The following is a 16216-nucleotide window of genomic DNA, read 5'->3' as shown; positions in this document are numbered from 1 at the left end:
CTTTCTAATTTCTTCTACCAACCCAAAGTTCAATCAGCTTGTGAGTAATAGATTTACCCCACAGGAAAACTCGCTAGGGTAGGTATGACCGTAGGTGCTTAAAGAGTTTGGCAAGTATAGATAATAGAAAAGACCAAGTGGATAATAAATGACCAGCTTTTCAAATATACTTATCTTTGTGTATGTTTACATATATATCTACATTTACATACTCATTTAAATATTGTTGTTTCTCATTTTATCCCTCACCTTAGAAAGCAGAACCCTCACCAAATAAAAAAAATCAAGCAGTTTTTTCGCTGAAAATATACTGTATGGAAATTCTACCTATAATTTGTTGTTTCATAATATGTAAAAACTTCACTTCTTTTGATTAGTGTCAATATGGAAAAAAAACAGTCCAATGAGAATTTTCAGAACCAGTTCACAATTCTGATGACTAAACATTACAAGTAAAAATGTTCATAAAAAACTAATAAATATGGGTATGGTGTATACAACTTGGATGACAGGTACCCAAAAGAACTTACTCACAGACAAGAAATTAAAAAACAAACAAAAAAAACTTACTCATGTAACCAAACACCACCTGTTCCCTAATAACCTATGGAAATAAAAGAACATTAAAAAAAAAAAAGAAAAGAAACAATTGAAATAAAAATATTTTTATTTTAAAAAATGGGCCAGACACTGTGGCTCATGCCTATAATCCTAACACTTTGGGAAGCCAAAGTAGGCAGATCACCTGAGGTCAGGAGTTTGAGACCAGCCTAGCCAACATGGTGAAACCAGAATCTACTAAAAATACAAAAAAGGCCGGGCGCGGTGGCTCATGCCTGTAATCCCAGCACTTTGGGAGGCCGAGGCGGGTGGATCATGAGGTCAAAAGATCGAGACTATTCTGGTCATCATGGTGAAACTCTGTCTCTACTAAAAATACAAAAAATTAGCTGGGCATGGTGGTGCGTGCCTGTAATCCCAGCTACTCAGGAGGCTGAGGCAGGAGAACTGCCTGAACCCAGGAGGTGGAGGTTGCGGTGAGCTGAGATTGCGTCATTTCACTCCAGCCTGGGTAATAAGAGCAAAACTCCCTCTCAAAAAAAAAAATTTAGCAGGGTGCAGTGGTGGGCACCTACAATGCCAGCTACTCAGGAGGCTGAGGCAGGAGAATCCCTTGAACTCAGAGAACCGAGGTTGCAGTGAGCTGGAATTACACCACTTCACTCCATCCTGGAGTGAAGTGAAACTCCAGTGAAACTTCAAAAGAGAGAAACTGTCTCTAAAACAAAACAAAACAAAAAAAACCAGGGCCGGGTGCAGTGGCTCACGCCTCTAATCCCAGCACTTTGGGAGGCCAAGGTGGGTGGATCACGAGGTCAAGAGATCGAGACCTTGAAACCCCGTCTCTACTAAAAATACAAAAAAAATTAGCTGGGCATGGTGGCGCGTGCCTGTAATCCCAGCTACTCAGGAGGCTGAAGTAGAAGAATTGCCTGAACCCAGGAGGCGGAGGTTGCGGTGAGCTGAGATTGCACCGTTGCACTCCAGCCTAGGTAACAGGACCGAACTCCATTTCAAAAAAAAAAACAATGAATACAGGAGGAAAATGGGAGGAGGGTACAGCAAAAAGCAGTGTGATCTGGAAGCCACATTCTACCTCTATAAATTAGGGATAAAAAATACCTGTCCATGAAGAGGAGATATGAGGAGCAAATGCGATCAAGTGAAAACCTGAAAACTAAGGCTCTATTCAAATGTAAAATACAGTATAATTTCCTATCTAAGCCAAAAATGCTTAGTAAAAATCTGTAACAGTAAACAAACAAAAGATTTTAAAAAAATGAAAAGAGAATGGAAGAACACACAAGATATTTACAATAATTGTCTGTAGATGCTGAAATCAGAAATGATTTTATATACTTCTGCTATAATAAACAGGGATTATTCACATAATGGAAAAAGTAATAGACTTTCAAAAAAAAATCACATCTTACCAAACTTTTCTTTAGTCGCCACATATCCCCACGGCCAATATACTGATCCTTAAAAGTTAACTCCACTAGGTCAAGGGTCACATCCTAAAAGGAATAATCAAATAATATATCTGGCATTACTCTGCCACACTTTATAGTCATAAGATAATAACCACTTACCATGGGAAAAAAACTTTATGGGGAAAAAAAAAAAAACCTACTAAAAGATCAGTAGCAGAACTCTGGTCTCAAACCCCTGACCTCAAGTGATCCACATGCCTTGGCCTCCTAAAGTGCTGGGATTACAGGCATGAGCTACCACCTACCGCCTATGTATTTATTTTTATAAGACAAGGTCTCATGCTGTTGCCCAGGATGAAGTACAGTAGTGCAACCATAGCTCACTACAGCCTCAACCTCCTGGGCTCAGGCAATCCTCCAGCCTCAGCCTCCAGAATAGTTGGGACTACAGGCACATGCCAATACTCCCAGCTAATCTTTTAGAAAAGTTTTAGTAAGCAGGGTGCAATGGCTCCTGCCTATAACCCCAGCATTTTGGGAGGCCAAGGAGGAGGCAGAATCACCCGAGGTCAGGAATTCAAGACCAGCCTGGCTAACATGGTGAAACCCCGTCTCTACAAAAGTACAAAATGAGCCGGGTGTGTCCCGTAATCCCAATTACTCAGGAGGCTGAGGCAGCATAATCACTTGAACCCGGGAAAGGGAGGTTGCAGTGAGCTGAGAATACACCACTGAACTCCAGCCTGGGCAACAGAGTGAGACTCCATCTCACAACAAAAAGAATAGTTCTAGTAAAGACAAGGTCTAGCTATGCTGCTCAGGATGGTCTTGAACTCCTGGCCTCAAGTGATCCTCCTGTCTCAGCCTCCCAACATGCTGAAATTACCACACCTAGCAGGCCACACATTTAACAGTCTAACACTACACTTAAGAAACCCATTATTTCCTTAGTAATCTAACCCTGAGGAAGGGTGCTAATCATTCCAAAAAGATATTCAAGTCCAAAACAAAGACATACCTTAGGGTCTACAACATTAACATAGACATCTTGATAAGGTCTTAGCCGGAACACTTGAGTCACAGTCTGGTCCACACTGATAGTTTCTAAAACAGAAATAATATCTGGCTCAGATAACCCATTCTGAAAAAGCAGGTCAGTATATTCTAATCTATAAATATTCAGACAGTAAGCAACACAATTGATCAACTGACACGGGCAACACAGGCTCTTCCTTTCAGGAGCTTAGAATTTAAACAATTCTCTGCTTTTAAGGTAAAATAAGACCAGAGGCTAAGCAATCAATAAAAAGGGACAGAAAAAGGGAGAAGGGAGGGAAAAGATTTAAGAAGAAAGATAAGAGGCTGGGTATAGTGGTCCAGGCCTGTAATCCCAGCACTTTAGGAGGGAGGCAGGAAGGTAATCTAAGGTCAGAAGTTCAAGACCAGCCTGGACAACATGGTGAAACCCTGTCTCTACCAAAATTACAAAAATTAGTTGGCCATGGTGGTGGGCGCCTGTAATTGAAGCTACTCAGGAGGCTGAGACATGAGAATCGCTTGAATCCCAGAGGCAGAGGTTGTTGTGAGCTGAGATGGCACCACTGCACTCCAGCCTGGGTGACAGAATGAGACTCTGTCTCAATAAATAAATAAATAAATAAATAAAATAAGAAGGAAGAAAAGAAAGTTAAAAAACCTGTAAATATCCTGAAGGGGAAGAAGATCTTCTCTTTGGAATGAAGGTATCATCAGTGGTAGTGAAATAAGGAACAAATTTTTCAATGAGCCCTTAAGTCTGGTAACAAACATAACAGGGGGCAGGAGCTGGGGGGAAGGTATGAAGGTCATTCTTAAGATTAAGGTTTTTATGGAATTCTTTGAAAATCTTTAATTTTTTTTTTGAGATGGAGTCTCCCCATCGCCCAGGCTGGTGTGCAGTGGCACGACCTTGGCTTATCGCAACCTCCGCCTCCTGGGTTCAAGTGATTCTCCTGCCTCAGCCTCCTGAGTAGCTGGGATTACAGGCATGCACCACCACATATGGCTAATTTTTGTATTAGACACAGGGTTTCATCGTGTTGACCAGGCTGGTCTTGAGCACCTGACTGCAGGTGAGTCCACCCACCTTGCCCTCCCAAAGTGCTGGGATTACAGGTGTGAGCCACCATGCCTGGCCTAAATTTTTTTTTTTACTGCTCCTTGCAGAGCAAGGCTAACCCATAGGCAGTGTAACCAGAATAGCCAGGTTTTATAGACTGCTTTCTCCTCAAATTGAGGTATCAAATGTTTAAATATGAGTGGGTAGACAGGCACGGTGGCTTATGCCTATAATCCCAGCACTTTAGGAGGCCAAGTCAGGAGGAATGCTTGAGCCCAGGAGTTCAAGACCAACCTAAGCAAAAATTCAAAAAAAAAAAAAGGCCAGGCGTGGTGGCTCACGCCTATAACCCCAGCACTTTGGGAAGCCAAGGTGGGTGGATCACAAGGTCAAGAGATCGAGACCCTCCTGGTCAACAAGGTGAAACCCATCTCTACTAAAAATACAAAAATTAGCTGGGCATGGTGGTGCGCGCCTGCAGTCCCAGCTACTCAGGAGGCTGAAGCAGGAGAATTGCCTGAACCCAGGAGGCGGAGGTTGCGGTGAGCTGAGTTCACGCCATTGCACTCCAGCCTGGGTAAGCAGCGAAACTCCGTCTCAAAATAAATAAATAAATAAAAATAAAAATTACCCTGTCATGGTGGTGTACACCTACTGTAGTCCTAGCTACCTGGGAAGCTGAGGCAGGAAAATCTCTTGAACCCAGGAGGTGCAGGTTGCAGTGAGCCAAGATCTCCAGCCTGGGCGACAGAGCGAGACTTCCCATCTTTTTTTTAAAAAAAAGAAAAAGAGTGGGTGACATCAAAGCCCATTATTTACTCATTTTGAGACAGGGTTTTGCTCTTGTTGCCCAGGCTAGAGTGCAATGGCACCATCTCAACTCACCACAAGTTCCACCTCCCAGGTTCTAGCAATTCTCCTGCCTCAGCCTCTCGAGTAGCTAGGACTACAGGCATGCACCACAATGCCCAGCTAATTTTATATTTTGAGTAGAGATAGGGTTTCACCATGTTCGTCAAGCTGGTCTCAAATTCCTGACCTCAGGTGATCCACCTACCTCAGTGTCCCGAAGTGCTGGATTACAGGTGTCAGCCACCACACCCAGCCATCAAAGCCTTTTTAATTTTTTTTTTCTTTTCTTTTTTTTTGAGACGGAGTTTCGCTCTTGTTACCCAGACTGGAGTCCAATGGCACGATCTCGGCTCACCGCAACCTCCGCCCCCTGGGTTCAAGCAATTCTCCTGCCTCAGCCTCCCGAGTAGCTGGGATGACAGGCGTGCACCACCATGCCCAGCTAATTTTTGTATTTTTAGTAGAGACGGGGTTTCACCTTGTTGTTGACCAGGATGGTCTCAATCTCTTGACCTCGTGACCCACCTGCCTCGGCCTCCCAAAGTGCTGGGATTATAGGCATGAGGCACCGTGCCCGGCCCATCAAATCCTTTTAGAGCAACCAAGAAGTTTGTTTTTTTCGCTTAAGAACTATTTAAAAGAGTATGCTATTTACTATCAATTAACATGTTGGTTATTTGAAGAGCATGGCATAGCCATCAGAGGGGAAAAAAAAAAGATCTGAATCCAGAATGAGTAAGCAGGGATCACTGCTTCTGGCTACACCTAGACTACACAGTCTGGCAAACACTAAATTTCCTCACTCACTCAAAAGTTGTTGGGAAGATAAAGCTATATTACACAAAGCTCCCAGGACAGTGCCTTGCCCATGTGGTGGACAATCATCAAAATATATTTCTTCCTCCCCAATCCCTACTCACTCAGGGTAGGCATTTAACAAATAGTCTCGGCAAAAATGGGCCAGATGTGGTGGACGATGCCTGCAATCTCAGCACTTTGGGAGACCAAGGTGTGAGGAACTCTACTTGGATGTTCACATGGGCAACAGGCAGGTTGTGTATTTTTTCTTTCTTTCTTTCTTTTTTATTTTTGAGATAAGGTCTTGCTCTGTTCACCAGGCTAGATTGTGGTGGCACCATCATAGCTCACTCTTGGGCTCAAATGATCCTTCTACCTCAGCCTCCAGAGTAGGACTAATTGAATCTAACAGGAGTAAGAAAATAACATCGGAGAGACCAGGCATGGTGGCTCATGCCTGTAATCCCATTATCCTAAGTGAACTAACTCACAAACAGAAAACCAAATACTGTATGTTCTCACCTATAAGAGGAAACTAGACAGTGGATACACATGAACATGAAGATGGAAATAATAGACACCTGGGACTCCAAAAAGGGAGACAGGGAAGAGAATGAGAGTTGAAAAATACAAAGTTTAAAAAAAAAAAAAAAAGAAAGAAAAGAAAAATACAATGTTCAGATACAGATACAATGTTCTGCATTGGTATCTGTTCTATCAGATACAATGTTCACTGAGTGAGTAATGGATACAATAGAAGCCTAATCCCCACTAAAACACAATGTATCCAAGTAACAAACATGCCCATGTACCACCTGAATCTAAATTAAGGGCCGGGTGCGGTGGCTCAAACCTGTAATCCCAGCACTTTGGGAGGCCGAGGCCGGTGGATCACGAGGTCAAGATATCGAGACCATCCTGGTCAACATGGTGAAACCCCGCCTCTACTAAAAATACAAAAAATTAGCTGGGCATGGTGGCGCATGCCTGTAATCCCATCTACTCAGGAGGCTGAGGCAGGAGAATTGCCTGAATCCAGGAGGTGGAGGTTGCGGTTAGCCGAGATCGCGCCATTGCACTCCAGCATGGGTAACAAGAGTGAAACTCCATCTCAAAAAATAAATAAATTAATTAATTAATTTAATTTAATTAAAAGCTTTTTTTAAAAAAGAAGAGAAATACTTTCTCTCATCCCTTCAGATTCTGAAGAGAGATTTCTTGCAGTTTCTGAGGCAGTAAATACAAAAATCTGAGAGGAGTGATGTAATTCTTACCCTTCTGTAAATCTTCCTTAAGTGATTTGACCTGCAAAAGCAGAGGGCTGGAAAAGAAAGCAACAGAGAGTTAGAAGACTGTGAGCAGTAACTACCTAGCTCCTTAACCCCTACAAAAAGCAAAACAGATCACTCTAGACATTCTGTAATTTACAGCACAGCAATGGGAGAAAGCTCCTTTAGAAACAAAGAAACTGCACACGCACTAAAGGAAATAAACAAATGCTTCAGAATCTTTCAGTTGTCATGTCAGCTTTAAAACAAGAAGGCTGGGTGCAGTGGCTCACCCCTGTAATCCCAGCACTTTGGGAGGCCAAGGTGAACAGATCACAAGGTCAGGAGTTCAAGACCAGCCTGACCAACATGGTAAAATCCCATCTATACTAAAAATATAAAACTTAGCCAGGCATGGTGGGTGGTACGAACCTGTAATCACAGCTACTCAGGAGGCTGAGGCAGGAGAATCACTTTAACTCGAGAGGCGAAAATTCCAGTGAGCTGAGATCACGCCACTGCACTCAAGCTTGAGTGACAGAGCAAGACTCTGCCTCAAAAAACAAACAAACAAAAAAACAAAACAGAAGGAATGAACCACTGGTCAGGCGAAGTGGCTCATGCCTATAATTCCAACATTTTGGGAGGCTAAGGTAGGTGGATCACCTGAGGTCAGGAGTTTGAGACCAGCCTGGCCAACATGGCGAAACCCTATTAAAAATACAGGCCAGGCACAGTGGCTCAAACCTGTAATCCCAGCACTCTGGGAGGCTGAGGCAGGTAGATCACGAGGTCAAGAGATCGAGAGCATCCTGGTCAACATGGTGAAACCCCGTCTCTACTAAAAATACAAAAAATTAGCTGGGCATGGTGGTGCGTACCTATAATCCCAGCTACTCAGGAGGCTGAGGCAGGAGAATTGCCTGAACCCAGGAGGCGGAGGTTGCGGTGAGCCGAGATCGCACCATTGCACTCCAGCCTGAGTAACAAGAGTGAAATTCCATCTCAAAAAAATAAAAAATAAAAACACAAAAACTAGCCAAGTGTGGTGGTCCACACCTGCAGTCCCAGCTACTCGACAGGTTAAGGCAGGAGAATCACTTGAACCGGGAGGCAAAGACTGCAGTGAGCCAAGATCCCATCACTGTACTCGAGCCTAGGTGACAGAGTGAGACTCTGTCTCTTGAAAAAAACCAAAAACAAACAAAAAAAAAATGGCTAGGTGTGGTGGCTGCTCATGCTTGTAATCTCAGCATTGTGGGAGGCCTAGGCAGGTGGATCACTTGATGTCAGGAGTTCCGAGACCAGCCTGGACAATATAGTGAAACCCTATCTCTACTAAAAATACAAAATTAGCTGGGCATGGTAGCGCATATCTGTAATCCCAGCTATCAGAAGGCTGAAGCAGGAGAATCACTTGAGCCTGGGCGGCAGAGGTTGCAGTGAGCTGAGATTACGCCACTGCACTCCAACCTAGGTGGGGGAAAGAAAAGGAACAGACCACTTTTGAAAAATTATTGCTTGATCAAATCCTAGAAGGCATGAGCACTTTTTTTTTTAAAGACAGGTCTCATTATGTCCCCCAGGCTGGTCTCAAACTCCTGGGCTCAAGTGACCTGCCCACCTCAGCCTCCCAAAGTGCTGGAATTACAGACTTGAGCCACCATGGCATGAGCATTTTGAAAGGCAAAGAGAGCTATCTGCCCTTCAAACCCCTTGGATAGAATTTGGAAACAGTAAATTGCCCAGTTCCATGGATCCTATAAGACACTCACCTGTATTCATCGTTGGGATGTGCAATCTCTACAATGTCTCCAAGCTTGATGTGAGGAAACACTTTGGGGTTCACAACTAGCTCATCATCTGCAAGACAATTCAACAACTTCGAGTAGAAAACACTAATTACGTGTACTGTGTATGTTCTCACACGGGTCCTCACAATCCCATCAGGATGGTATTGCTACCCCATTGACAGAGGAATTTCTATTTTGAAATGAAGCTTAGAACGACTAATGGATTTGCACAGGAACACCAAGCTACAAAGCAGCTGAGTGGAACAGTGCTCAGGTACCTTTGTCGCCATACCCTGTGCTCTTTCTACTACCCCACTGTTTCCAGGTACAGAGAAGCCCTCAGTCTCTGGGAATTAGGCTTCTGGACAGCCTTTTACCCTCTTAAATACTGTGTATCTGGCATATAATAGGAACAAAACAGGCTGGTTCCCACAGATAAAGCACAATTCCTTATAGTTATTCAATGTTCAAAGAATTTCCCAGTGTCTTAATGTGACCTTCATAATAAATCTTTGGATCTAACAGGAATAATAACCTCAGAGAGGCCAGGCACAGTGGCTCACACCTGTAATCCCAGCACTTTGGGAGGCCCAGATAGACAGATCACCTGATGTCAGGAGTTCAATACCAGCCTGGCCAACATGGTGAAACCCTGTCTCTACCAAAAACCCAAAAATTAGCTGGGCATGGTGGCAAACACCTGCAATCCCTGCTACTTGGGAGGCTGAGGCAGGAGAATCACTTGAACCTGGGAGGCAGAGATTGCAGTCAGCTGAGATCATGCCATTGCACTCCAGCGTGGGCAGCAGAGCAAGACTGTATCCAAAAAAAAAAAAAAAAAAAAATGGCTGGACACAGTGGCTCAAGCCTGTAATCCCAGCATTTTGGGAGGCCAAGGTGGGCAAATCACAAGGTCAGGAGTTCCATACCAGCCTGGACAACATGGTGAAACCCCGTCTCCACTAAAAAATACAAAAATTAGTCAGGCATGGTGGCACGCACCTGTAATCCCAGCCATTCAGGAGGCTGAGGCAGGAGAAACACTTGAACCCAGGAGGCGGAGGTTGCAGTGAGCTGAGATCCCACCCCTGCACTCCAGCCTGGGCGACAGAGCAAGACTCTGTCTCACAAATAAATAAATAAATAAATAAGTAAATAAAATAAAATAAAAAGAAAAGTAAAAAGAAAATAATCTCAGAAACAGCTAGTAACAGTTGAACAGTTGATAGCCAGTAACAATACAGCCAGGACTCGTTATCTTAGGTACTAGTCACTACTTAGCACTGTTTAGGACTTCCACCTGAGGCTCATCACCACCTCTCACATGTAATAAAAGTCAAACCAAATATAATGGCCTGGACTTTGGAGCGCAGCACCTGATTAGAGAAAAGTGTCAAGTATCAGTTCACATTAGGGCCCAAAGAAACTCTTAAAACTTACAAGGGCCCAGGCAAGGTGGCTCACGCCTGTAATCCCAGCACGTTGTGAGGTCAAGCTGAGCAGATCACTTGAGGTCAGGAGTTCTAGACCAGCCTGGCCAACATGGTGAAGCCCTGCCTCTACTAAAAATACAAAAATTAGCCAGGTGCAGTGGTGGGCACCTGTAATCCTATCTACTTGGGAGGCTGAGGCAGGAGAATCGCTTGAACCCAGGAGGCGGAGGTTGCAGTGAGCTGAGATCACACCACTGCACTCCAGCCTGAGCAACAGAGCAAGACTCCACCTCAAAAAACAAACAAACAAAAACCATAAGAGAGATGTAGTTTCCTGTTTATCTACCCCTGCCCCTCTACCAGGGACGGAGAGAACTGCCTCAAATATTGTAAACTCAGAAGCATAAAGACAAAATGACTATTTTGCTGTTTTAATTTTGGGGGAAAGACATCACCTTTAATTATGCTAATATCATAATTAAGTATATCTAGATTTCAAATATAATCAGACCCAACAAAAATTCAGCCTAGTAAAACGAAACATTGGGTTACTCTTAAATTTTTGTTTCGTTTTCTTTTAGAGACAGGGTCTTGCTATTGCCTAGGCTGGCATACACTGGTTGTTCATAGGCATAATCACACTACTGATCAGTACAGGTGTTTTGACCTGCTCTGTTCCTAAGCTGAGGTGGTTCACACTTCCCAAGGCAACCTGGTGGTCCCCAGTTCCTGGGAGGTCACTATATTGATGCTGAACTTAGCGCAGACACCCAATCAGCATAACGCACTACAGTCTGGAACTCCTGGGCCTGAGTGATCCTCCCGTCCCAGCCTTTCAAGTAGCTGGGACTACAGGCACACACCACTGCACCTAGCAATCCCTAATTTTATTTGCTATAATGTTTCCACTGAGAGTTTCACACCAAATCCTCCTTGGAGTTTCCCCCTAATTTACATAGCCCAAATTAAGCTTCCTGAGAACATAATCTCTGACTGCTTGGTTTTATCACTTTCTTTTTTTTTTTTTTTTGAGATGGAGTTTCGCTCTTGTTACCCAGGCTGGAGTGCAATGGCGCGATCTCAGCTCACCGCAATCTCCGCCTTCTGGGTTCAAGCAATTCTCTTGCCTCAGCCTCCTGAGTAGCTGGGATTACAGGCACGTGTCACCATGCCCAACTAATTTTTTGTATTTTTAGTAAAGATGGGGTTTCACCATGTTGACCAGGATGGTCTTGATCTCTTGACCTCATGATCCACCCGCCTCAGCCTCCAAAGTGCTGGGATTACAGGCGTGAGCCACCGCACCCGGTGGTTTTATCATTTTCTTTTTGCCTGTCTATCTTACCAAACTGAAAACTCCTCAGAGACAAAGAACCTTGAATATTCATAATCATTATGTCTGGCACAGGTATACAACTAATAAATACCTGTTGGTTTTGTTTATTTTTAAGACAGGGTCTTGCTCTATTGCCCAGGCTGAAGTGCAGTGGTGTGATCTCTGCTCACTGCAACCTCTGCCTCCTGGGTTCAAGTAATTCTCGTGCCTCAGCCTCCCTAGTAGTTAAAATTACAGGCACACACCACCATACCTTGCTAATTTTTGTATTTTTAGTAGAGATGGGTTTTCACCACGTTGGCCAGGCTGGTCCTGAACTCCTGACCTCATGTGATCTGCCCACCTTGGCCTCCCAAAATGCTGGGATTACAGGCATGAGCCACCATGTCCAGCTGTTAGTTATATTTTGATCTATAGTCTTACAAAAGACTGGATACAACATCTAGCTACCTTTGTATGAGATATATATATATATATGTATTTGTATACATGCTATATACTATATCCTTGTATTCTCTCTGCCAAAAGTTACTTCTGTGTTCTATTCCACTCTGCAAATATTTAGGCAACATCAACAGCATACAAAGTAATAACAATATACTGTGCATTTCAGCAGAAATTCTAGTTTAAATATAGCAATGCTGGCCGGACACGGTGGCTCACGCCTATAATCCCAGCACTTTGGAAAGCCGAGGCAGGTGGATCACAAGGTCAAGAGATCAAGACCATCCTGGTCTACATGGTGAAAGCCCGTCTCTACTGAAAATACAAAATAATTAGCTGGGCGTGGTGGTAAGTGCCTGTAGTCCCAGCCACTTGGGAGGCTGAGGCAGGAGAATTGCTTGAACCCAGGAGGCAGAGGTTGCAGTGAGTCAAGACTGTGCCATTGCACTCCAGCCTGGGTAACAAGAGCAAAACTCCATCTCAAAAAAAAAAAAAAATACACACACACACACACACACACACATATGTATATAGCAATGCTGTAGTTAGGCAATTATAATAGCTACTAAAACACTGCTAAATGCTTTAAATGTATCACCTTACTTAAGTCTCACAACATCCTATGATAGAGAAACTACTGTTTCCTTTTTTGGCAATCCTTGCCCTCTGGTGGCTTCTATCTATATAACATAGAAATAAACACATCCTAAAATACAATATTAAAAAGACTCATTATATTGTTAACTCCAATTTCTGAAGTAAATAAGGCTGTTAAGACAGAATGGGAAATTATTCCCTTACAAAAAAAAATAATATATACTACATGCCCTCCTATTCTGCAGATTTGTGGACTCAAGGTGCTAAGGAAAGCTGGGTTCAATGGCTCATGTCTCTAATCCCAACTACTAGGGAGGTTGTGATGGAAGGTATCTTTGAGCTCAGGAGTTCCAGACCAGCCTGGACAACATGCGGGACCCCGTCTCAAAACAACAAAAAGAAGATGTTAAGACAAACTATTCTAAAGCCCTTCAACTTGCAGATAAGGTACACTAGGAGCCTGTCTAAGGTCACCAGGAAAGTTAGAGGCAGAGCTGATACTCAGACTCTAGTTCAGTGCAAGATAACATGCTGTATCCTGCCCCTTCTTTCCATGCCTAGAAGCCAGGCTCATGTTTTGATCATACTTGCTCTGTGCACATCTATGCTGCTTCTCTCTCAATGGAAAAACTGATATATAATTTTCGTTTCTCTTGTCTGCCAAACCAGTGCAGGCTGCAATTTTATGAAACATACATGGAAGGTTTGTAATAAAAAACAACGCAATTAAACCAATGAAAAGCAGTAAACCGGCAGCATTCACAATGTTCCTTAAAAGTTGGAATGCAAATGCATTTAGAAGGGTCCTGCCATCCCCCTTGTTACTGTATTCCAGTTGTTGCTTTGGTCTGTTTAGTTGCCTGCTGAGCCTCAATTGTCACGAGTCAGTGTATAATTTCAAGGCACTTGCAAAAGACTGGATACAGCATCTAGCTACCTTTATATGGCATATATAAAAAATAGTATTTGTACACATGGTATATATTATATCCTTGTATTCTTCGGTCAACTTACAAAACCCCTAAAGACCAGTCGATACTGACCACTGCCCCCAAAGCCCTTCTTGTGGATGACGAGTTTGTAGACCTTTGTTGTTCTCATCTTGTACTGTTGTTTCCTTCAGCTGTTCCAAGCTTGGGGCAGAGAAATCATCTTGCCTCCCTGCCATTGAAATACAACAAAAAGGTTGGAATGTCAAACTTTTCCTTGCAACCACTCTTTAATTTTAGACCAGTGAAGATACTGGTGTTGCTGTGCTGTGAAGTGGTGCCAAGTGACTCTTAGATGAAGTCACTCCTCCAGTTACAAGGATCAATAGAGAACAAATAGAACCAGAGAATCCAGGAACTAGGGGAATTCGGACTAGGGGCTGGTCAAACCTCGGAGAAGATATTCTATCAGACCCCTAAAGGGGAAGCGTTGCAGTGAATGTGTACTCTTCTCCATCTACACCAGTAACACCCAAATATTAAAGAGATCCTAAAAGAGGTTAGCTCACTATTTTGTAAATGACGAAAGTGAGAGTCAGAGCAAGGAACTTGCTCAAGGTCACTCGAGACTTAGAGACACTCCCACCATTCTCGTTTTGCTGCCAAAGTCCTGAGCAAGGCGACCACAAAGAGGAGAAAGGCAGGAGTTCCCCAAACCACGATCTGTGCGAACTCTCAGCGGACCTTCCCTGCCTCCATTTCACAGCTCTCCATTTCACTGAGGCCACTGAGGCTCAGAGAGGGAGAGAGACTTGTCCAAGAACACACAGCGGATTGGGGATGGAGAAGGAACTCGAACCTGGGCCAAGGTCCCCTAGCTCAAGCTCCCCAATCCTGAGTCCGGGAAGGGCAGCTCCACTCACCGCAGCTCTGGAGCCCCTTCCCGCTTCAGGCCGAGGCCCGGAGGGCTGGACCCTCTCCAGGTTCCCTGAGCCTCCTCCAGACACCCCGCCTACGCCCTCGAGGCCCGCGTTGTTTCCGCCCCTGAGCCTGAAGTGCCTCCAGGCCCGCCAGGACAGTGCAGCGCGCTCACCTGAGAACCCGCGCCGCTCCGGTGGCTCCGCCCCGGGGCCCCGCCCCTTTCCCGCCCTCCTGCACCCGCGCCGCTCTCGCCGGACCTCCGCCTCGTCTCTGTGGCCGAGCCACTTCCTCATCCGGGGCTCGAGCCGGGGGCGGGGCGTCGCGGTGCGGCCTCTTGCTAGGGCCACTTCTTGGTGTTTTCTGCCCTCGAGCCCTTGAGCCTCCAGCCCCACGAAGGAAATCCATTTCCTCCGTGTCTGTCTGAAGTAGTTCCATGCCCAAGAGCTTCGTTTCCGACTTAGTGATCTCCCCACAGAGGAAACTAGATCCCTCAGAGCTCCGTTTTCTATTATATGAACGAAGTTAATGATTCATGTGGCCTCACTGGACTGCTAAAAAGCTCCAAGGAGAGTTTCTGAAAGGACTTCTGTAAGATACAAGGGGCTGAGCACGCGAGAGTTAGTGTGATGGCCCCTGCTGGGAAGTGTCCACTTACGGGGGTGCTTTTCAAACCCTTGCAAACTTCAAAAGACATTCTGAGCCCCTCTGTTAGTAAGAAAGGCTGCCGTGGCTTCACAGTCCTTTTGTAATCATCGCATCCCTATTATGTGGTGGATGCAGGAGGCAGAAACTATCCTATTTCACAGACCAGGAAACAGCTTGAGGACACAAAACTCTTCAGAAGGAAGCAAGGACGAATCCTGACCCGCTCCCAGAACGAAGCGTTTAACGAACAGTCTTTGGTTATACCCAGGACACAGCCTAAATTCGCGTATGTCAGGGTATCTTTCTCTCCGAGAAGAAAACCAAAGAGCTGGGTGGGCTGGGCCAAGCTCTGGCCAAGGGCTCCTGACAGTTGCCAGCTCCGCCTGCTGCCGCTGCTACCCCCGACCCCCAGTCCAATCCACCGTTTCTGACCTGGACGGTAGCAATTCGACTGCAGCCTGAGAGATCTTATAACTGGAATCAGTGGGTCACGCCACTTCTCTGCTGCTTCTAATCACACTGACTGCTAAATCTAAACGACACAGCACTTGTCTTTTTAACTTTAACACTAACAATGCCCGTTTCTTACGGTTTTTGGAAGACTTAAGAAAAAGCATGGAATACTGTAATGAAAAATTCTACAGTGGACCAAAGGGACCCTGGGGCAGGACAAGCAACGTTCTTAAGCATGGATTCCTTTACGTTGGGACACAGAAGTTAGGTAAATAATGCAAGTATTAAGTAATTGCAATTTTATTTATTCATCTTTTTAGATGAGGTCATTCTCACCCAGACCGGAGTGCAGTGGCGCGATTTGGGCTCACTGCCATCTCTGCCTCCAGGGCTCAAGTGATCCTCCCACCTCAGTCTCCTGGTACCTGGGACTACAGGCACGTGCCCAGCTAATTTTTGTATTTTTAGTAGAGACAGTTTTTCACCATCTTCGCCAGGCTGGTCTTGAGTTCCTGATCTTGTGATCCACCCGCCTCAGCTTCCCAAAGTGCTGGGATTATAGGCGTGGAGCCACCACGCCCAGAAAATTGTTTATATTGTAGTAAAACATATATGATAAAGTGGATTGTAATAGTCACAAAATTTTTTAAGAATA

General features: G+C 44.6%; 2 protein-coding genes across 53 annotated transcripts in view; one reads left to right on the top strand and one right to left on the bottom strand.

The window, feature by feature from the left end:
* The window catches only part of DEPDC5 (DEP domain containing 5, GATOR1 subcomplex subunit), a 156779-nt gene extending 142110 nt beyond the window's left edge, over positions 1-14669 (bottom strand). For 29 of the 50 annotated variants that reach the window (XR_013522745.1, XR_013522746.1, XR_013522749.1 and 26 more), the window contains exons 1-6: positions 14636-14669; positions 13657-13774; positions 8786-8873; positions 7017-7063; positions 3013-3098; positions 1995-2078 (exon numbers count right to left, since the gene is read on the bottom strand). Coding sequence is in view for 38 of the 50 variants with exons in the window: in XM_035270279.3 (XP_035126170.2) it covers positions 1995-2078; positions 3013-3098; positions 7017-7063; positions 8786-8873; positions 13657-13714 (363 nt within the window). In the remaining 12 variants the exon portion in view is untranslated. Of the gene's footprint in view, positions 1-1994; positions 2079-3012; positions 3099-7016; positions 7064-7442; positions 8484-8785; positions 8874-13656; positions 13775-14465 lie in introns of all 50 variants that reach the window. The other 21 variants (XR_013522751.1, XR_013522758.1, XM_035270286.3 and 18 more) reach the window with 4 other exon arrangements.
* The window catches only part of PRR14L (proline rich 14 like), a 130738-nt gene that overhangs the window by 47574 nt on the left and 66948 nt on the right, over positions 1-16216 (top strand). Inside the window, exon 1 of one of the 3 annotated variants that reach the window (XM_009009638.5) lies at positions 14777-15829. The exons of the other annotated variants lie outside the window; for them this stretch is intronic. The gene's annotated coding sequence lies outside the window, so the exon portion shown is untranslated. Of the gene's footprint in view, positions 1-14776; positions 15830-16216 lie in introns of those variants that run through there. 3 annotated transcript variants of the gene reach the window in all.

Source organism: Callithrix jacchus, chromosome 1 (assembly GCF_049354715.1).
Source record: "Callithrix jacchus isolate 240 chromosome 1, calJac240_pri, whole genome shotgun sequence".
NCBI lineage: Eukaryota > Metazoa > Chordata > Mammalia > Primates > Cebidae > Callithrix > Callithrix jacchus.
Note: the sequence above shows the minus strand (reverse complement) of the source record. Positions and strands in the feature narration are given on the sequence as shown.